Source organism: Manacus vitellinus, unplaced genomic scaffold, assembly GCF_001715985.3.
Source record: "Manacus vitellinus isolate BGI_N305 unplaced genomic scaffold, ASM171598v3 scaffold_21_pilon, whole genome shotgun sequence".
NCBI lineage: Eukaryota > Metazoa > Chordata > Aves > Passeriformes > Pipridae > Manacus > Manacus vitellinus.
In genome coordinates this window covers 10,510,007-10,532,430 of record NW_021939546.1, presented here as the reverse complement: position 1 = coordinate 10,532,430, position 22,424 = coordinate 10,510,007, and the positions used below count along the sequence as shown (strand labels likewise).

At 38.8% G+C, this 22,424-nt stretch overlaps 2 protein-coding genes across 3 annotated transcripts in view; both read right to left on the bottom strand.

Moving 5' to 3' along the window:
* Positions 1-22,424, bottom strand: part of AGBL4 (ATP/GTP binding protein like 4) — an 895,196-nt gene that overhangs the window by 333,889 nt on the left and 538,883 nt on the right. The window lies entirely within an intron of this gene.
* On the bottom strand, positions 3,058-21,263 carry BEND5 (BEN domain containing 5). Of its 2 annotated transcripts, none has more exons than XM_018072203.3 (5): positions 20,684-21,263; positions 18,681-19,050; positions 12,375-12,523; positions 7,093-7,306; positions 3,058-3,256 (listed from the first exon to the last, which is right to left on the bottom strand). In XM_018072203.3, the coding sequence occupies exons 1-5, from the start codon at positions 20,786-20,788 to the stop codon at positions 3,096-3,098; spliced, it is 999 nt and encodes a 332-aa protein (XP_017927692.1). In that variant the 5' UTR covers positions 20,789-21,263; the 3' UTR covers positions 3,058-3,095. The 2 variants fall into 2 exon arrangements, with proteins under 2 accessions (XP_017927692.1, XP_008919599.2); XM_008921351.4 differs by having other exon boundaries at positions 18,675-19,050; positions 20,684-21,216.

Below are 22,424 nucleotides of genomic sequence, written 5' to 3'. Positions count from 1 at the left end.
CATAAATGCAGTATAGGAAAATGAAATTAAATTCACAGTTAATTTATACATCAGTATTGCAATGCAGAAAAGCACACCCCATTAAAGTTCCTATTTTTCCTGAGTATTGCCGGAACAAGGAACTGTAGTTTATTTCCCTACTTGCAATGATACACTGGGAAGGACTCACAGGATTTTCAGACGGGTTCATAGTGAAGAAAGACAGGAGTAATGACCAAACAGGAGCATAAAGATGTTATTCACACCCCCGTTACCCACTGCAGAGCCCCCCACGATGCCATTCCACCACAGGGTGCAAAAATGGCTTATTATTAGTAAAAACCTATTTCCAGCCACCCAAAGATTCAGTTCAAGTTACAATACAACAAAGAGGTGTTTTACCTTCAATATGTCCTATTCCTTTAACATAACTCAACAAGGCATCAGGTGATGCTCACATTAAATGCCAGCTGCCCAGTCCAAAGGACACATCTATTAGCCCCCAACGACATTTCACTTCAAAGGAAGTGAACTTTTTTTGCCACCCAAATACCTCTGCTGAACTCCGATAAAAACCAACCTTGGCTGATAAAAACTCCACGAAAAAAATTAATGAAGACTTCCAAGATACCTTCCCCAAGGAGAACATTTAAATTCTTCAGCAATATGCAGCATTAACATGTGATGGGACAAGTCTGTCAAGGAGAAGCCTCAGAAAGATGGTGCTGGTTTTGCAGAAAGAATTACCACCTCTGATTTTTGGGGCCAGGCTGGAGCCCTAACTCTAATTAAATTCTAATCTGCTTTTTCCAGGTTTCATAAAATGCTGTCTCAAATAGGCTTATCTTCTAAGAAGTACAGCATGATCTTCTCATTAAATAATCTGTTACAATGGGAACACATTAGTACTAAAGCCATAAAAGACTGAGGAAATTATGAACATTTTCCCCCAAACTAGTATCACTTTTAAAAAAAAAGTGCCTTAGTATCACCTTAAAAAAAAAAAAAGTACATTCACAAGTCTGCTTGAAAAGTGGGAACTTACTGTTTAAATGTTTCTTCAATGTTATCTCTATTTTGTTCTTTAATTAATAAAGGGATACATGCACCAACATTATAAACACTAATTTGCTATTTAGCATCCCAAATTAGGAAGCATAAACATTTATGCACTTCATTAAACACTACCTAAGAACACTTTTGATATTAACAGGAGACAAGCTAGGCTGTTAAATGCAATTTCAGGGCACACGTAAGACACTGTAAAAAGACGCTCCTGCTCTTCCTGTCCCTTGCCATAAAAGCTCCCAGGCTCCATCCTGTTGGCACCAGCTCTTATGAAACAAACCTTGGAAATCAGTGAGATCTGACTCATCTGCACAATCACAAGCACCAGTTTAAGGGAAGGGACAGGAATGCAGGGACCCAGCAGTGAAAGTGGGGTGTACCTGTTAGGCAGCATGGCATTAGATTGGTACAAGGCAATCAGGAAATTGGACTTTAGGAAGCATAAAACAAATACACCCTGAATTAAGACATCATTTAAGTGCAGGTGATGTACAGAGAGAAACAACCTGGTGTTTTATTTCTTCTATTCCAAAAAAGGCACTGCAGTTCTAACATGCCTCCTCCTCTCCTCTCCCCTTTTGCTTCCACCCACCCCAGCCCTTCAAAGAATTATAGAATCATTTAGGTTGGAAAATACCTTTGAGATCATCAAGTCCAACTATTAACCCAGCACTGCCAATTCCACCACTACACCATGTCCCCAAGTGCCAGGTCTGCCCACCATTTAAATACCTCCAGGGATGGTGGGTCCACCACTTCCCTGGCAGCCTGTTCCTTTCCAAATTATCCACATTTACAGGACACTGAAATAGGTTTCACATTAGAATAAACCAGTGCGACAGGAAGATGATGAAAAATAGTAAGTCTTTCAAGACTACAGAAAGCAGAATTGCAGTAGGAGAAAAGAAACAAATGCTGATAACTCAGGAACAGGAGCCTGAAAGGTAAATAATCACACCTGTATGTGTAAAATACATTAAAGGTTAACCAGTATCAGTTATATAACAAATGCTAAAAATTCATCAGTCCAGACCTTAAGTTATCTCTAAATCCTTAATGAGAAAATAATTCAGGCTATTTTCTTTCACTTACACATGATAAGACATAATTCAAATGACAAATTATTCCTCATAACTTTGCATTGCAAGTCTAACTTCAATGTAGAAAATTATTTTTATTTTCAATTTAAATTTGTACTAAAAGTGTCCATTATTAAATTATGGACCCAGACAAAATGGTACTAAATTTTCTATTGTACATAATCTTGCCACAAGCGTGGCAGTTTGTAAATGGTTTGAAAATACAAATACAGTAAAAAGAGAGTGTTTCAAGAACAGTAATATGGACACACTAAAGAGCTTTGTACCACAACCAGAAATCTGAAAAATGTCTTGGTGCCCAAAAAAGAAGTGCTTTTAGATTTATTTATTAAAATAAATTATCATGATTTTACAACTTACAGCTTTGAGTTCTTTGTTGTTTATTGGTTGTATTTTTTTTTAACTGTGACGGCAATGGTGATCTACCTACAAGATAATAAGTGAAAAAGAAGAGTTCTGTGTTTTTGATCAAATATATTGTTAGAGATCAAAACAAAGATTTCTAAAAACAAACGATTAAAATTTCAGTTCAGAAAAACACTTATTAAAATACAATCAACCCCTTTTCAATAGCAAAGTGGATTTTGTACAGTTCTTCCTTCTAAGCAGATCTTTACTGCAGTTTAGATCCGCCAACTCCAGTAAAACTAAACGTAGGCCAAATGGGTCGGTGTTTGCAGAATTACAACCTATGTACAGAACTGCTGGTAACAAACTGCAACTCACTGGAAAAACCTTTGAAAATTCATTTTTCATTGTGAGTGAACTTACAGTATATCTTACATTATTTAAAAGCAGTTTACACCATGACAGAACCGCTCAAAAAAATGAATCAGTTATAGGAAGAGAGCAACGCTTCAAGTCAGCTTCTGCCATCAGCAAAAACGCCACACAAATCAAAAAACAACACTTAAGTAAAACACTAAGACTTTATTAAAAATCCAAAATTTATTGCAAATTGTACTTTGCAATTTCCCTCCTTTCTTCATTTTTACATGATTTATTGATATCCATGATTTTTTCACAGATGTACTTGTTGACTTTGGAGAGTCTCTGTGCAATTTCAGTTTCATCCACAGTTTCTTGTGCTATTCTATCATACAAACATTCTGAGGAGAAAAAAAAGAAAAGAGTCATTAGGATATTTTTAGAAAATACTATAGCCCTGAGCTGGGCTAACTACACAAGAGACAGCACTGAGGAAGCACAGTATATATTTGTTGCAAAACAAGAGAAGCTTTCCTTGATTCACTGGCTATCTTGTTAAACTCAACATTTTTCACCAGGCTTGAATCTTTGGCATGACAAACTTCCAGTTATGCTGTGACTACATTAATAGGCCTTCTATACAGAAACAAGGCTAAAGCCAACCTTTTACAGTGTCAGTCTTGCCTGCTTAACTCTTGTATTTTCCTGTATCTCCACATCAGATTTAGTCCTTTCCCAGGTGAACTGTCTCACCAGAACTGTTGTTATCTACAGTTCCCGGTGAGCCACTCCTACCTTCACACCTTTAGGAGAGTATGTAAACAACACTGGTTAGGAAGAGAAGCAGTAACCAGTGGGAGAACACTTTAACCCATTTGTTTTACTTTTCAAATCTGTCCCACATTCTTTAACGTCTCTGTCTTTATCGGATGCCCTGTTCCTGGGCATATCTTGCTTTTATTAGTAGATTATTCAGGACAAGAGCCATCTCCTTGCTCCTTGAACAACACACTTTGTGAACTTAATTGGAAAACAAAAAGCAAGCAACAGTAAGAACTGCAAAAGCCATGAGGGCAGTGAAAGTTGAGACAATTTGTCTTCACAGAGTTGGTAGTTTGGTGCCAGAATCCTGCACAGGTTACTGAAATCTGAAGTGGTGTGACACACACAACTCCTTTGTGACAGGCAGGTTTGAGTTTTTCTTTTTGTTTTCATAACCAGAATGATGTATTCTGTTGTGTAGACTTCCCAGATTGGTTAAACCAACTCTGTTCTGCTTTGCCTAGTGATCTATTCCACTAACCATTTATTGCTTCATATACAGAAAGCCATAGAGATTATTGCTTAATTAACATGGTTTACAACATTTCTAATGCACCATATTAAAAAGTTACGAAAATTAAGTACTATGCACGCCTTGTAGTTCATTTGGAAACCTCTGAGAAGTTTTATAAAAGGTTATTTTGCATTAACAAGGTTTATAACAGTGCTCATGCATCATACTTTTTATCATTTCTTTATTACATACTACACAGTGGGGATTTTTAAGAAGCCATAGAGATATCAGACACATTAACAGCTAATGCTGTCGTTCAAAAACCTATTTTAAATAAGTTAGTCTGTGTCCACAGAATGATGAGAACATCTAAAGCAATGTGAATTTTATGTTGTAAGACGTACTGAATATAAAATAAGTGAAATTAATCGGCACACAGCCTGATAGCTGAAATGCTGATCATCAGTAAACCACGGTTAGAAATGCAACACCTAAGAAGAGGCACGTCACTGAGAATCTGAAGAAACCCATTGTGTTTGCAGGTCATCAGCTTGCCCTGCAACAACCTCAGGAACACTCCCGGGTTGTGGTAGATACACCTCGTAAGGTGAACTCCCAGTGAGAGACAGGCTGTGTTATCTGTTTAGCCACAAGGTCAAGCAAAGAATCACTTGACTGAACTTGTTCATCAGCTGTAATTCTTAAAGTCAGTGTGACCCAGAGTGATCCATGATCCTCACAGTTTTTCTTCTTCCATCTCTTCCATTTCTATGAGGGAGTACAGCAGTAGTTTAGTACTCATATAAGAATGCTGGCCTAGGGGCTCCAAAGAGTGTTTTGGGGTTTCTACTCCTTGTCTTTACTCCTTGTCTTTTGGCTTTAGAGGAGCATACAGACACCCCTTCGTATTGCTGAATGGACCAAAGATTCAAGTAGACCTCAAAGACTAACAGGGAGTTTCACTTCCTTCTGTCATGCCTGATCCAAATCACTGGCTATGGCAACCTGAACTTCCTCACACTTCACCTATTTTTCCACTTGCCAGTAATTTTTTCGCTTTGTTTTCTTCTCCACGGTGGGGCAAGACCTGCTAACACTGACGCAAATGCAAAGGACACGACAACATGGAAACTCATGGTTATGAGCTACCCAGTCCCACTAATGTAGGAAGCCTGCCACCTAAAACATTGGCCAAGCAGTTTAACTGTTCCAGGAGGAGACTGTACAGGCTTGAGTCTAACAAAATGGGAACCAAAGACAAGGTGAAAGAAACACTGGAAAGGGGAACATGGAAAACCAGGGCATGTAACAGCAGAATTCAAATGAGGGTTGAGGCTGAAAGCAAAAGTATGACAGAAAACATAGAAAAACGAGGAAATAGGGAACAGCTGAATTGCTGGTGAGGGTAAAGGTAGGGAAGAAAAGAAAGGAAGGGCCCCATCTGCCTCTCTCCATGTACCTGTTGGAGCATACTCCCAAACTCACCATAGTCAAAACAATGGGAGTTAGAAGAAAGTTGTCATTTAAATGGCTCAAGCAACACAGAGTGGCCCTGACAGAAGTAGAAGAGGAAATTCTCACAGAAGCAACCTCACCAGCAGTGTTGAGGAGCAACAGGGAAACCAGAAAACAGTTTGCAATGGGCCAGTGAAAAATAACCCCTTTTTACTGTATGCTTGTCAGTGTGCATCTGGGTGACCAATTCTGTCTCCATTTGGAGCTGACAAGGGCAGCCACTGCCACAGAGTGGATTCCTTATGTGGCCAGTACATCATTACTCAGCTACATGGGTAAGGATTGCACCTAAAGGCCCCAGCCAGAACTACAAAATCAGCATGGAACAGCTTCCACTTCCACTTAAATTCCCAAAGTAGATTAGTAAAAAGAATCTACGTCTTTTACTCATTTCTTACAGACTAAGGAAGATGACAGTACGAAGGTAAGTTTTCAATTTCCCCCACACAACACAGACACAGACACACGCACACACTCAAAGAGGAATCATATTTTTTACTCCCAAACGTGGTACTTTGGCAGATTACAACACCTCTTAACAAGATCACAGTTAAGAGCACACAGCAACTAAGAACAGGAAATGCAGAATAATGAATCTCAATCAAAGGGAGATTTCTTTCAGCCCTACTGCAATTTCGTATGGACACAAAACCTAAAAATCCAATTTCAGTATGTATTTCATGAGGAACCAACTCAGTTCTAACTTAAAGAGAAGCCTGAAATACCAAGAGAGACAGAAATGATGCAACACAGGCGTGATGATACAAAGGGACTGAAATTCACCATTTATTTTAAGTAAGGGAGAAGGCCTTCTCTCTCTCAAAGTACTACATACATGGACTCAGGCTTGTTACTGAAAGTGTCATTGCAATTTTCCCTGCCAGATGAGGTCAGCGATTTACACTTCCTGTCCCAATTCCAATTCAAGTGTAGCAATTAATTTTTACTATTTCCATTTCCTCCACTTAAAAGGGTAAAGCTATGCTTTCTTGCCTTTGAAGGTACACGTATTTTATAGTCACAGCTATAATGGTTTCTGTGCCTCATGCCAGAGCCGGTTATATTCTGGATGACAGAATGTGGTAAAGCTACTCTCGGTCTTGTTAAAAGGAATATATGCATTTAAAAAAAAAAATCATTCTGTTATAAATGAATTCTAGAACAACATATTGTTCTCCAGGCTGAGAGTCCTGCCCTGCAATGGTGATCCCCTCGATCCTTACTGAAGTCAATGTACAACTCTTCAGCTGTGAAGGCCTGCACTGTGCACAGCTATTGCAATGTGTTTGACTTTTCCTGGGTATGTATGCACTTCACAATGCAATAGCAGTCTGAATTACAGTTTTTAATCAGTTAATTTTAAATGAGCTGAAAAGAAGCATCTTTCAACTCAGTGATTAATGGTTAAACTCCAAAGCAGGAAGCAAAAGTTTTCAAATAACCTACCTCTGACAATGCTTAATTTGTGAGGTGAGAGAGGTGGCTTGGGAACGGCATCTTTCTTTTTTTTGGTTGCAACTCCTGTGACACTTCTGTTCTTGAGAACATCTGTTCCCCAAATCATAACCGCTAGATTTTTTGTATACTTTGAATCTCCTTGTGTTACTTGCAGCTGGTGCCATTTCTCCTCATCTACCCAAATTCCACTGCCAAGATGGACCTAGAAGGTAGTAATAATAACAACTTATCTATGGTATGTAGCACACAACAGTATCCAAGTGCTGTAGGAACATTAATATTAGGTACTATAATAACAGTAATTAGGGCTGAACAAATCCACTTTGCCTAACTCTGAAATTTCTCCAACTTTGTGGGTCAGGGAGTTCAAGTCAACCTCTACATATCATATAGTTCCTTTTTGTAATCACTACTTTTCCCCCCCACATAACCTGTCTCCTGAAAGACTGTGGTCAGGAACAGAGATCGAAGAAGGAAACAGTGAACACATCCAGTATTATAAAGTTATGCACAGCATATAAACCAAGCAGTTGCACCAGCCTAATTCAGGAGCAAGATGAAACACTTCCCTTCAACTGAAACAGATTTTACTCAAAGCATATTTCAGAGGCAGTAAAGAGGGAACTACTTCCTGAGTCATATCCTGTACCAGTTGGCAAAATTCAGCCTGATTGTTTAAAGTAACTGAAAGGGGAGAACGGATTTTGAGAGCTCCAATTTCAACATAAGCCAAGAGAGTTTGGAAGCCTTGTAAAGCTTCCAATTCTATCATGGTGTCTATCACGTGCCATCAATGTACCAGATGAATACTGTTTTGTGGTCAGGCAACGACCCACTGCTGCAACATCATAAACTTCCCATTATCCAAACCATGGGAAGTAGAGATATTTCACTGAAGTGGTAAAGCAGGATAATATGGTGTGAGACACTGGATTATTATATTAATTATTGGCTCGGAACAACTCAAGTGGTGTGTTGTGTGGGGAGGGACAGGTCAAACTCTGGGAAGGTAAGGTGATGCCCTGTCCCACACCCCAACCCCTGTGAGACTCACTGGGCAACTCTGGAGCAGCTGTCAGTCAAACAGATCCAGCCCCCATCCAGCTACAAGAGTCCAGGAGACAGAGTTTGAACAACCATGGGGATCCAGGGGTGGTAGCTGTAATTCCCTTTTTCTCTCTTTCTTCCCTTCTTTTTCTCCTAATCTCCTTTCTTGATATTTTGGGTAACTTAGGACCAAATGGGTTGGATTTTGCTAAGTTGAATGGGTTAGCATGTGCTGTGTCAGTGCTTTGTGGACTGCTTTATTTTGGTAGACTGTTACCCTTTAAACTTTTGCCAAATACTCTTATTTTCTGAAGTTTACCAATAAAAGAGAAAACGTGTGCAGCTTTCCTCCTGTGCTCTCTCCTTTTAAGGCATTAAAAGAACTGAAAGTTCTTCTAATAATCCAGAGGGTGGATACTGTTGGAGCCTTGTACATTTCCATTTTGGTGAGCTTGTAGCTCAGGTGCTGGTCTTACATATGGGTACTGGGAAATGCATTGTGAAGTTTTTGTAGAGTCTCCAAAAGGAAGATGCTCAAGCCTAGTTTTGCTTATTAGCCTTGCTCAGCACTGACTGTGCTGGGCTGACTCCCACAGGGCTACTCCGTGTCTCTACCACAAGATTCCCAGTGCTCCAGTCTTAAGATCAATGCAGGACAAGAACCTGAATACTGACTGTCCTTAGGATGCCATTCTGTGTTTGAGCCAATAGTCCTGACATTCATGACCCTGTGCAGCAACAGCGAGGAAACAACTCCACAGGTAACCAGCACAGGTCTGACACAAGTGCAGCCAGGGTGCACATGCTGGCCCCGTGTGGAACCAGAATATTTTGTACCTTGTATGTCTATACTGCAGTTCCTGGAGTACAGTGCAGACCCCTGAACTACCTCTGCACACAGAAAGCTTTGTTCACATGGTGATGAACTTCATTCAGTGGGACACACACTTGCTCACCATCCATAACAAGCTAAGGCGTGATCAAGGCATCCCAACTGCCGATCAGAGTTCACTGCACTTACTTTCAGATCATCTGTAAAAGTGCAACATACCAAAAATATGTACCAATTAGACTGCTGTATATCCAAAACCTAGGTTTCATTAGATCTGGTCCAATGGAGGTCCTTCCTATAACACTTTAATAAAAACTTACTGCCACTTAAGGATTAAAAAAAAATCCCATGAACAAAATCCTATTGCAAAACTGCATCAGGAGACTCCATTTCCCTTAACTGTTCTGCCCTTAGTTTTCTGTGGTTTTACTCCTTTCATGTGGCTTTACATAAACTGTGCCTGCTACCCATACAGATCTGAACAGTATCACGTAAGTCCCATTAAATGCAATGAAAATTGGACAAAGCTACTGTAAAATTTTATATACCCATAATTTTACTGCCTGTATTCAACCAGATACCATTTTTCCTTTAAATGGAAACCAGTTTTAATTATTAATAAGGGCTATAACCTCAAGAAATTTTTTATTACAACGACATCCTTCAAAAGCAACTAGTTGTTTAAAAACTTAAATAGAGTAATATGAATGGTTTGGCTACCAGCTATGTTATAAAAAGCAATTGAAAATTCTACCTTCCTCAAAGCATAAAACCGTAAAGCAAGCTGCCTTTCCCGCAGAATCTTCTACACTAAGGGATTCTAAGAAGCTTTTCACAAGTCTGCATGGTATTTAGATCTTGTAATGGACATAAATTAAACTAGTAATAACCACAACACCAACACCCCCTGTTTTTTCCCCTTCTCCATTTTGAGCTTCTTCCTAATTGCTTTTAAAAAATTCCCTCTTTTGGTACTCTCTACATATTTTGTAAGACAACTTCAATCAGGAGTGAGCAGATCTGCACTCACAATTCAGTTATTTCTTGTTTGATCTTGGAAAAGTTATCTGGAAAAACAACTATAAGTTACTTAGAAAATAACTAAGATCAGGAATGCTGTGACATACCAAATTTTGGAATGTCTGTACTACATTAGTTGTAGAGAGTGCTGTATTTGATCAAAAATCTGATTCCTCTTGGACAAAATTAGGGTTTGCCTTTGCAAAAGATTATTTTGTCTCTTAGGCTACTACATTATTCATTAGCTTGAAGTCACTTAAAAGAAAAGAACAAGTCACAGGAAGTATTTTTAATATTTATGGTTTAGACAGATCATCTCTTCTTTGAACATGCTTCATTTATTAAAAAAATTATTGCTGGTATGAAACACCTATGCTAACAGCAACTATGTGACAGACAGCCACAGCCACAGAAATCTCACGTCTCTCTTTTTCTATTTCTAGCACTGTTATGGTAAGGAATTTAATCTGTCCATGTCTCAGTTTACCTCTCTGTGCAACAGGTCCAGTACTTTTTCCTATTAATCCCAAAGCTACGGGAAGTTTACTGTATTCCAAATTCAGAAGACATTTCCTTCTTGCTGGAAGAGCTGCCCCATAGGCCAGACTCTTGGCTTGATGAAATCAATGGGAAATTTACTCCCAATTTCAGCAACTGCAGGATCAACCTTCAAGCACAATGCAACAGAGCCAACAGCAAATTCAAAGCAATGCTCACCACTGGAACTGTGCTAACATCTGCAATAGATCTAAAATGTCTCTCAGAAGATGAACTCTTTTTTTTTCTTCTTTTATTTTTTTTCCCTCTTCTTTCTTTTCTTTAAATGAATGCCATGGGCTCCTTTTCAGTAAGTCTTTTCTCCCTCTGGAGGGAAGAGATTTATCTGCTTTGAAAGAATCCTACTCAGATCAAATCTGATGCCACAAAGGGCAGGATTTGTAAAAAAGTATTTCAACTACTCTAGTGGTACATGTCAATAAAGGAATAATGAAATAAAGCCATAAATAAGGAAAACAGAAGAAAACTACCCTCCAACACTCTAAATACATTATCAGTTCACATTTCTGGTATCTGAGCTGGCTGTAGCCCCAGTGAACAGGCAAACGAAGACCCAAAATTACAAAAAGAAAATCAAAGAGATATTAATATCTGTAAAGACAGAGAAAACTTCAGCAACAGAAGTGCCAAGAAGCTGACAGATGAAAAAAAGGTGCAGGAAAAGCTGGATACAAATACTAAAGGACGTGCCCTATCCCACAGAACTTAAGTGGAAGAGAAGGAGGTAAACCAAACTCGCACAGTAATGCACCCTAAGTGTTCATTGCACAAATACACACAAAATATACAAGCAAATGACATATTTAAATATATTAGGCAAGAAAAGCTATCTGAAGCAAATACCTGTCAAACTGCCATGATTCTACTATTTTTCACATACATTCTGTCCTCAACAATTATGTTGAATTCATCTTCAGGAAGGACAGACACTTGTGCAGTCAATCTCAACACAAATCTGAAAATGCAGTATTTCATGCTACTCCATCAGTAATTCAGTATGGCAAAGCTGGAATGGATGTTTCCTCCTTAAAGGTTCTCAGATTATAGTTCCAAATGCATATATATACACCAAGAAACAGGAGATGCATAGGCATTTCTGAAGGACATACAGTTTTGTACAAGAAACATAATGCTCATTTAATGATCACGGCAACAGCTATAAAAGCAGGCCTAGGTAGATGAGCAGACAATGTGTTAAACATGCTGAAGTCTGAAAAGTTCTCTGGCAAACTAGAGCTAGATGGTACTTCATCAACTTTATAATAAAGTATCTGGAAAGTAGCACCACAACAACTCAACTCAGTGGCAATGCTCCTACCAGGTTCAAGGGAGCCCATTCCATTCCAGGGTTCATAATTACCTCCTGGACTCCACTTCAACACAAACATGAGGGCTTCTCTGCAATATGACTACAGCATATTACAAACATTAAAAACCTTTTAGGAAAAAGTATTTTGGTTAAATAGACTAATGTAACTTTATAATGAGGGCTACTGACTTTGGTCAATATTTGGTGTATTTCTGGATGTCACCAATTGAAGATTAAGTCAATTTGCTTGTGCATGCATATTTAATAACTATATTCCTTGTGTTGCACAGCATTCAGTGCTCTCAGCACTGAGGATATTTTTCCATGCTGTTCATATTTGTGTAACTTCCCAATTTTTCTCAGCATCATAGTACATCTTTACGAAAACTGAGGAAGCTTCTATAAGCTGCTGCTGTGCAAAACCCCCAAGATCATGAAAATTTCACAAGAAAATCACCTGATGGACATTTGAAAATTATTCATGCTATATTTAAGATAAAATACCTTTCCATTCTCGAGAATATACTTGTCCATTACCGGAACAGGGGCAGGATAGTACGTTGATGTATTTGCCTCCTCATTGAAGGTCTTCTGTACCTCAGGCTCAGGTTCAATTGATTCAGGTTTTACTTTTTCAACCTCAATGGCAGGTCCTAGACAGTTAAGAAAAGAGAGCTGTCTGCTATCCCAGAGAACACAAAATCAATCCCTTCATCACCCATGGTTAGCATAAAATAACACATTAGTCATGTTCACTTTAAAGTTAGAAGTAATCTAAACCAAAATCCTACTTCTGAACATCAATAAATAAAAGTAGGATAAGTATCTATGCTTTATAAACATTAAAATGTTTAATTTTAATTTAAATGTTTAACTTTATTCTTAAAGCATAAGGACAATTACAGATATGGGTAATATTTCTTCAATGCACACTAAGGAAATTATGTTAAAATGACACTGAAGTTATAAACCAAAAGCAACAATAGTAATTCTTCAGATAAGAACTGCTATACAGTTGCATGGAAACCTGCATAATTTACTGTGATAATTACATAAATTATCCACATAGAACCACAAATTTGAAATATCTTTAGATATAATAGAGGCATATAACAAATAGTGAGGATCTACAGAAATGCTATAAAGGAAACAGGTTACTTAAGCTAAAGTATCATGCACAGAAAGAGTATCAAAGGTTTAAAAACCCCACATAAATTAGAATTTTGATTGTCCAATCCATCCAACACTGATTTTTATTTTTAATGTAATCAACAAAAATTATGCACAGATTAAACAATGGAATACTACTCAGCATATGTTTGAGGCTTCAAAGGAGGATAATTATTTTGTCAGTCATCGACTTTTCTTTTTCAGATCAAATTTATAAAATATTCCTAAAAAGACAGAAGAATGAACTAAAATAACTTCAATTAACTGGATTTCATGATTCCATTCATTGCAGTGGCTCCACCAGAAGTCTAGGCTATGGCCCCAAGCCTATCCTTGTCCCTTGATGTCTGTCTCTAGGATCACGAGAAGCTCCAGCAGTCACTGAAGTTCCAGGCAGGGGCGATGGCTCGGTAACACAGCAAAGTTGCCAGCTTAGACCCTGGACACCAGGAAAATGTGCCACTTCCAAGATCTCTAAGGATAAACTCACACACTCATAAGTGCTGTACCGGACCAGGCTGGTGCTGAGAGCACTGCCCCACTCTGCAGCCCAACCCTGACATCTCCAACAAACGACAGCTCGATCAGCAGGTCACCGTCACCCATCACGGTCCCTCCTGTGTTTGTGCACAAAGACCAAGCCCTGAATTGATCTCACTCTGCAAGTCACGCTGGCACCACAACTCCTGTCTTAGTCACGGATCTTAAATAGTTCCTGTGCCTGGAACAAGCACAGCATTCATTCCTCCTACTTTGTGCAGTTTCATTTAGGGATTATTACACAGTGATAGCAGTGCTTCCTCCGTTGTCAGCATTTGACATTTATCCTATAGCTTATTCTACACCTACATACCCAGCTAAATGTTCTCAGCTGGCTGCCACTCAACGCTCAGCAACGACTAAAAGTTGTCTTGGCAACTCAGACAACCCTACACTGCAGTGCCACCAACTAAAGTGTCTCAAGAGCCAGCCCCAGTGCAAGCATGGCACAAACAGAGAAATCACAAAAACATCCCATCTGCATTATAATTTCACTGTCATCTTAGTAAGCACCTCTATTGTCATGAAAATACAATGGTATGGCCAAGACAAACTAAACTTCCTAAACTTGAGACTGCTGAACTGATTCCGACTGGGGGAAAGACCTACATTGATTCAAGAGCCAAAACCTGCCCACAGGATGGGCACACCTGAACAACCAGACGCAGGGATGTAATTGCCAGGGTGACCTTAAAAAGTCATCTTTTAGCTGTTACTTTAAGAAAACGTTCTTCAACAAAGGGCTATTTTGAGTTTTCTTACACTTTGAAAGTCACTTTGAGGAAGACACCTAAGTACAACCACCTTCTTCCTGGTAGGAAACGTTTATTGCAGTTTAAACACTTTTACTACTTGCTATTTAGGAGTCTTTCACTATTTTGTTTATAGTCATATATTGACACAGCTGCAATTTGGTTTCCAGAGTTTCCCCAACAAAAAGAGCTGATTAAAGTCCACAATAACCACAGCTCAGAAAACCTCTGTTGCAACTCATGCTTTACTGCTTGCTTAGCAGTCACCAAGAGAAAGCCTTTAAAAGGTCTTCTTTTATATTCTGATTTTTGATTGCCAAACAGAAACTGCCTCTAACCAGGCAGTTTTCACAGCCACTTTCACCAGCCACCAAACTGCATTTTCAACCCAGCATGTTGTGAATTAGACACGCAACCTGCACTACTGCCTGACTGCTGTGTGCCCAATTTACCACACACCACACTCCAAGCTTCCCCTCTCTACTGTAGCTCTTGTGCTCTGCATCTTGTTTTAAAGATAACGAATGGGACATATAAAAATACATACCACTATCTAAAGGCTTAACACTTATGTAATAAGGATCAGGAAAAAAAAAAAGACAATTTTTCAGAATACAAGAAGGAATTAAATGTTTTATTGCAAAATCTCTCTCCTTCTGACTGTAATTTTCTTATAATATCTGAGAGGCCAGCAAGTTCAAATGCAGAATGAAGAACTATAAGGTTTCCCTTCACCATCTCTTTTCCTCTAAAATGCATCTTGGGCCACACGCTACTGAAAAGTTAGTTAGAAAGTAAAAATAAGTTAAGTGATAAAGTGGTCAATATACATTTGTAAGCAGCAAGTTTTTCCACATGGTCCACCAGAATTTGAAACAAAACAACACGAGTCTGAGGAGTGGCAATATTGGTACTTCCTGCACTTGACAGAAACCTTGGCATTTTTTTTCTGGTTGGTTTTTAATTTATTTATTTTTTTACATCAAAAAGCCAAACAAATCTAGAAGAGCTGAAAACCAGTAATTCCTAATGTGTGGCAAGACATAAATCCCACTTCATTCTCCCTGTTCTGGTGTCAGTCCCAAGACACAGCAAACTGGATGGTTGAAATTAAACGGGGATTAAAACTAAAATCTTGAGGGTCTGTATGCACATGTTGATGAATTAGTGTTTCTGAATGAACGTGAATATACTCCCTGACTTTGGAGCAACACCAATGCTCAGCAATATAACATGAAAATGAAGTATTTATCAGGGAGCTAACACCACCCAAGCATTACTGCTGTAAAACTTCACTACTACTGGTTACATACAGCCAGAGAAAACTGCACAGATCTTGCCATGGAGACAAATTTTTTTTAAGAAGGTTTTGAAATTATTCTTTTGCAATCCAAGGACAGTTTAAAGTCCCTACAGGGGAGACTCAGTTATTTAATACTCTACCTCACTCTCTATTGATAAAAAGAGGGCAAATTAGTGTGTTTTCAGGTGATAAACTGCAAAGGTCTACAACCACAGGGCTTCCTGATCCCAAAGCAGGCAAGGCAAGAGGCTGCCCACGTTCCTCCAGGAACTCAAATGAAGGATACCATAACCTCTTCTACAACAGTCATCACATTTTTCCACTGTTTTGGTCCCTAGAGCCCTGGTCAAATGCCTGCCTCCTGCAGGAAGTGATCTGTTGGGCAATAACACGCTAAAACCATAAAGATTAAACATATCTCCCCGGATCAGCACTGATTTCACTACTGGTATTGGCCACATCCGCCTTCAAGGCTCTTTTATGACAAAGAGCAATCCAGTGTCACCACGTGGAAGATGAAGAACCTCACTCCTCCCACCAGAGTGGCTCAAGTTTAGCAGCAGAGATGAAGGCCTAGATCTAAACACATTGACTTCCAGCTCCTCACTGAAATCAAACCGTTGATGGGAAATTAGGAGACTGACTACTTGACTGAGCCTTAGCTCAAGAGGCTGTTCTGTATTTGATCTGCAGGTTTAAAATGGCAACAGGCACGCATTTCCCACAGCTGCAATTCATCAGCACAAACCAGCTGTCATCTCATGCAAAGAAATCAGAAGTCTCTAAGGTGAAACAGAAATGCAATTAGTTTGCATTAAGTCCAGCCTGCTAGAAGTGCAGCGTAACATAAATTACATGTAATTTGAAACTCTAGGTTTAAGAGATCACTGCAACTGAAGATGAATTCAGGATGTAATTTATTTTCGGAACAATTTTCAGAGATTATTCACATACCCAAACATACCTCATTTGAAAGATGGAAAAGGAAGACTAAAAAAGTCTTTACGTATCTATTTCTTGATTAAAAGTAACACTTTTTCATACTGCCATCAGACTCTCCAATTTATAATGTGCTGAAGATGTCTCCCTTGCTAATTATTCATAAGTTTTGTATTGATCTTTCTAGAACACAGTCGTTTCTCTACTGTGAATGAGGCTACAAGGAAAGGCAACAGAGTAAGTAGCAGTTAATACAGAGTCTTAGGAAATACAAACCCTGTGAAGGACACAGCCCACAGGGCCAAACTCTACCTTTGTCACCATGAAAAGTTCCTTACCAATAATAACAAGAGATTTCTTTTTTTTGAATTACCTATAGCTGATATTTGTCCAGGTATGTGATTAAATTAAAAGAACTTGTCTCCAATGTAATTGAGATTTATTTTCAGTTGTAAAGCAGGTGCCAGACTGATATAATGGAAATTCATGCCCAATATTTAGAGAAGATTCAGTATTTTTTCCAGGAGGTTTTGGGGTTTCTTTTCCTCTTTATTTTTTTCCCCTCTTTTTCTTCTAAAGTTTCTTTTTTTGGCTCAAGAGAAAAATGCATCCTTTTTCTTAAAGTGAAAGAAACAAGACAGAATTCAGTAGCTGTCTTCATTTCACTGCTGGTCTCACCATTCCAATTGCTGTCAAGTCTACCAACTAAATTGGTACTTTACGCTGTTCAGCCCCATTGCCTACCAACATCTGGCTCATGCTCCATTCACATAAATTCCAGCTAACTACTTGCAGATGAAGAAACATCTTTCCATCCAAGGAAAAGTTTAGAAAGCTCAGTGGAATCTACTGCCAACCACATTGCGTTTTTCAGGCTGTGGAAACCTCGCCTATTTAGTTTTATTTAAAAAGTTAACTAGAGTGTTTGTAATAAGTAACGACATTTTAATTATGCACAGTGTAACAATGATGAGCATTCACAATCAAACACCCAGTTCCAATAGCTGGATACTCCAAGAACTTGGCTCCAAAGTTGTGGGCACACCTCAACACATGCTACAGCACAGGCACATGCTCTCCCAGGTTCAGGTTTGTAGTGAATGTAACTCAGACCCACATGCAGATTGCATGCACTCGTTCCAGTACAGGAGAAGAGCCAATATCCAATTTACATGCAAAAATTAACTTTCCAGATACACAAAGGCAGACGTAAGAAACAGCATGCTAGGTTCGGATGCACAAATTTCAACCGAGTTTCAGTCACCGAGCAAATCTTCAACACAGCAGTACCACATTCTAATAGCAAATAAATGTAATTAGTAAAAATTCTGAAGGTATTCCAAGGGTACCATCTCCAATGAAAAGGATGAACTTTTTATTTTGTCTTTTTTTTTCCCATTTATTCCAACATAATGCTTAAATAATTCTTATAAACCCAAACAATGAGCAATTGACTCAGGATAGTTAAAACTGAAACCCAAATTACACAAACCTGCATTTTGTAACAAGTGTTGATAAACGGGACACTAATATAAAAAGTTTTTTCAATTATTCTTTAACACTCCATTCTTTTTCAAATAGCATGGCTGTTTAAAGCCACTGCTAAGAAGTTTAGGAATATATCACATTCTAATAAGCTACTAATGGGAAGAGGGGTCAGAAAATGGATGGTAACATAGTCACATAACAATAAACAAAAACCCTAACTGAAAAGAATAAATTAGTTTTAGCCCAACTAGTCATTCCAGTGCCTTTTCTTTTTTTTCCTTTTTAAACTGGAACATGTTGGTGTATTTTGCAGATGACGCTTTATTAACTTTTTCAGCATATATCGGAAGGTCAGAGACTCTTTAAAATACAGCTGCTCAAAATGGAACTCTGATTCAGCCATACCAGCACAAAGACCTCTACTTTTTAAAGAAAAACCCAGACGTACATAGCATACAAATTCAACACATATTGTACAGCCACAGCAGAAAACCCCTTTAACATTCAATGTCCAGTTTAACAACCACCGCTATTCTTCAAATACGTTTCCGTTACTATTGATCACACTTGCAAAATTCATTCAAACTAGTCCCACTTAAGTCCGGCACTTACCACTACCTAGTCTTAGGAGCAGTACATCCTGGAGCCTCCTGTTCAAGTCTCTGAGCTCTTTCATTTCTGACACGAGTGCCCCATACTCTTTGAGCTTCTTTGCCTGTTGCACAAGCTGTCTCCGCGTTCTCTCCAGCTCCTGCTGAATGTGCCTCATTTCTTCCTGTTGCTGTTGGTAACTCCTCAGCAATTCTTCGTACAGAATCCGAGGAACTACAGCATCGTCCATATTGTTCATGCCTTCTGTAGTCTCCATAAAAGCCTCCTCAGGGCTGGAAGTATTACTGAGACTCATCCCGTTCTGTTTTTCAAGGCGAGCAACAACTGCTTCAATGCTTTTGTGTGTACCTTCACTTTGTTTCCTCCCATCTTGTCTCTGCACGTTACAAGAAAAAAATAAATAAATTAGGAGAGCAGTAAGAAGTAATAAAATCAAAAACTCTACAGACCTGGAAATGGTTAATATTTCCGGTTTCCAAAAACACTCTGCAAAAATGTTTTGCCTAACAGATCCTTGTGGCTATAATATACATCATCACTAACATGTAATTGTAATTTTGCTAAATGCAGGTACAAACTTCTGAGGCAGTTAAAGGTCTTTTTGCAACACTTACAAACTCAGTGTCACTTGATCCTGTATAGTTCTTTTTTAAAAAAGTGGATCTAAATCCCTTTTTCTTTAAAGTTTACCCCTAACATTCAGATTTCCAACAGCAACTGATTTTCTGGTAAGTAAGAGGAAGAATCAGCTGTGTGCTACATTTGTCACCTGTGATGACATCAGAGATGAAAGCAGCACAGGGCACAAAGCTGTTCTGTGAATTGAGGGCTTGTCCTTCCCACACTTTGGGAGACAGAACCTTCCCTGACTATCCCTCCAGCGCATTCACCCAACTTCCTGATGCAAGAGACTGAGTTAACACTATCAGCAGCATTAAAAGGGATTCAAAAACAGAAGCTGGAGACTGAATATAATCATCCAGCCTCCTCTCCCTTATCAACTGATCCCTTCTATATTAATACTGCATTGCAGAGGCTTCATGTCCTTTGAACTCTCAGCAGAACTTTACCTTCAGTCACCTGCACAAACCCTACAAATTAAATCACATCTCTTTGGCCTCAATAGTGGTATTAATATGTGACAGTATGGGTAAAGTCACTAAGTTTTACAGGCCAAATATCAAAAGGCATTTGAATTTCCAAGCAAGTGCAAGGAAAGCAAATGCAGTTCATGGGTTACAGATGAGAAGCTGACACTATCAATTCCCATACCACAATATCCAAGAGTAATGTGGCAGAAAACAAAGTTATTTGATGCTATGCCTGCTGCATGTTCTAAAGACATTAAAAAATTTAAAAAGAAAAAAAAAAAGCTGGCCCACCATAAAGAAATGTACTAGTATCATTCCTGCAGCTGCAAAACACATGAAGCCATAGAGCAGTATTTTATCCTGGAGGTTGGCAGACTTTTAAAGAAATCATTTGATATAAAAAAAAAATAAATACATTTCCATAGTGAGTTTCTGGCATCTGGACCTAAAAAGGCAACTGGCAGTTATAATGGAGAGATGCAGTCCTGTCAATTCTTCTTCTCAGCCACTGCTGTAGTTGGGAAGTCTCAGAGCACCCCTTCCAGTTCCAAACAAGCACCGTGCAACAGGCCACAAGTGCCACCGAGAACAGCTGCTCCACAGTCATGGAACTGGGGACTTTTAAGGCTTTCTGGGCCAAACTGGAAGAGCATTGTTCCAAAAATCTCAGATGGCAATTAAACTGTGCAGACAGGACACACAGGAAAACGTTCAGTTGCACTTACATCAGGTTTTGAGAACCCGTACCCCACCCCCACACACAATGTGACCCAATTTCACCAAACACAGCATTTTAAGGGGATCAAAAGCAGGCCTGGAATTCTTAAGCTGAGACGTCTGTATGTGCCCCAAGCACTTGCAAAACAGAAAAACAAAAAGGAAAGGAAGGGAAAAACCAAAACGGAAAGACTTCAGTACCTTACTGTGTCTAAGCTCCACATCTTCTTCCCCATAATCTGTAACCTCCCCAGCTTCTTCTATGTGATTGAGAGAGAGTTTGGGGATTTTAATTTTCTTCTGCATCACACTGTTCTCAAGGTCAGTTTTGTCCTCTAAAATGTATATTAAAAATAAAATTGTGTTACATTAATCAGTGTTCTTACTTCCAAATACTATATGACTTAGGTAAGACCAGTTAAAAAACCCCAACCTCCCGTGATCCAATCCCCTCATAATGCTACATTCAAATTAATCCATGGTCCAAGTCAACTGATGCCCACTGAGAATTCTGCAGTTCCAATAGGGATCAATCTGGCCCAACACCAGAATAAATACTGAAAAATGCCAAGCTAAATTTATGTGATAAGAAGTGCCAATGAGTGGCTTGTACCATCACCAGAGTTGCAGAGGCTGTAAATAAAACTTCCTGAAAACCATTTGTATTGCTTTAAATTATGTTTACTAACAGTGTTCTCATCTTTTGCTGCAGTTCAAACTCTGCTAAGGGTTAAAGTGAAAATAAACTTGGTAATTCATCCTGTGCTCTAACCATCATCTGTCAGCAGCACACATCTATTTGCACACACAGCAGATTCTGCTGTTCCGCAAAGTGCAGGGCTGGAAAAGGGAATGCTGCTACAGAGCTGGAAAGGGCATTGCACAAAAGTTGCACAGGAACCAAATCTGTAACAAAATTACTATACAACCCCTATTTCATTAGTTAATGATACTAATCCTTTTCCTTTAGATATACAAAGGTAATAGTTATATTAACTTTGGCGTCTCATAGAGAAATTGAAGTGAAATATTTTCAAGTCTGAAACATTTTGATGTATCTCAAAACTAACCATTTAAAAATGTTACTCTGAAAAAAAAAAGAATTGAAATATTTTAATATTTCTGAGAAGGTAGGGAGGGGACAGGGAACCAAGAGTTTAGTGTCCCCAAATGTGCCTGTGATATGTAAAATTCCTGCAGAACAGACAAGGTCTTAAAAGATTCACCTGTTCCCGACACTGACAAGGTGAAAGGCATTTAAACTGCCAAGCGTTGTCTTTGTACACTGAAAGTTTAAGAATAAGAAAACGTTCTGAGTCTTCTTATCCACCTGCAAATTGTATTTCAGGAAGTGTCCCGTGAATATTTTTGAAAGTGCCAATGAGGATGGCCCCTGTGAGTGCTTAGCTGCGTTGACTTTTGCTTTCTCAAATTAGCATCTCTCCACAGGACCTCAAAATGGTTCGTGTTGACAGTGTAGGGAAGGGAAACAAAGGTAAATCACTGTTTAATGAGGAGCAAGGCATTCATTAGAAATGAATTACACAGATGAATGCAATTCATTTTGTTACAGATAGAAATGGATCTCTTGTAGGCAAATGGTGATATTACAGCCCAAGGCTATGTAAAAAGAATAGGCACAGAACATGCAGAATAAGACATTAGACAACCTGAAATGAAACGCAGATGGTAGCAATAAATACTAAGACAGATGCAAAAAGAAACAGATAAACAACAAAAAAACAGCTAGGCTTATTTTAGATCATTCTCCATTCCCCAGAGCATCATGGATGCTTATCCCAGTAAAACAAAAAGGCAATCCAACTGTTTCAGTTTTGAAAAATAAGCCACTATGTTTTCGTCTATCCGGAAAAATGTAGGTTCATCAGAAAAGTGAGATAAGCCAATTCTAATGCCAGACAGCTGAGAAGAAAATAAGGGA

Bases quoted from the DNA above. Each gene is read 5' to 3' on its own strand.
- BEND5 (XM_008921351.4), bottom strand. From the start codon at position 20,788: ATGCAGAAGAAAATTAAAATCCCCAAACTCTCTCTCAATCACATAGAA. The intron at 7,307-12,374 runs GTATTTTATCTT...ACTACCTTCTAG, and splicing joins ATATTCTCGAGAATGGAAAG to GTCCATCTTGGCAGTGGAAT. The intron at 3,257-7,092 runs GTAGGTTATTTG...TTTTCTCCTCAG, and splicing joins CAAATTAAGCATTGTCAGAG to AATGTTTGTATGATAGAATA.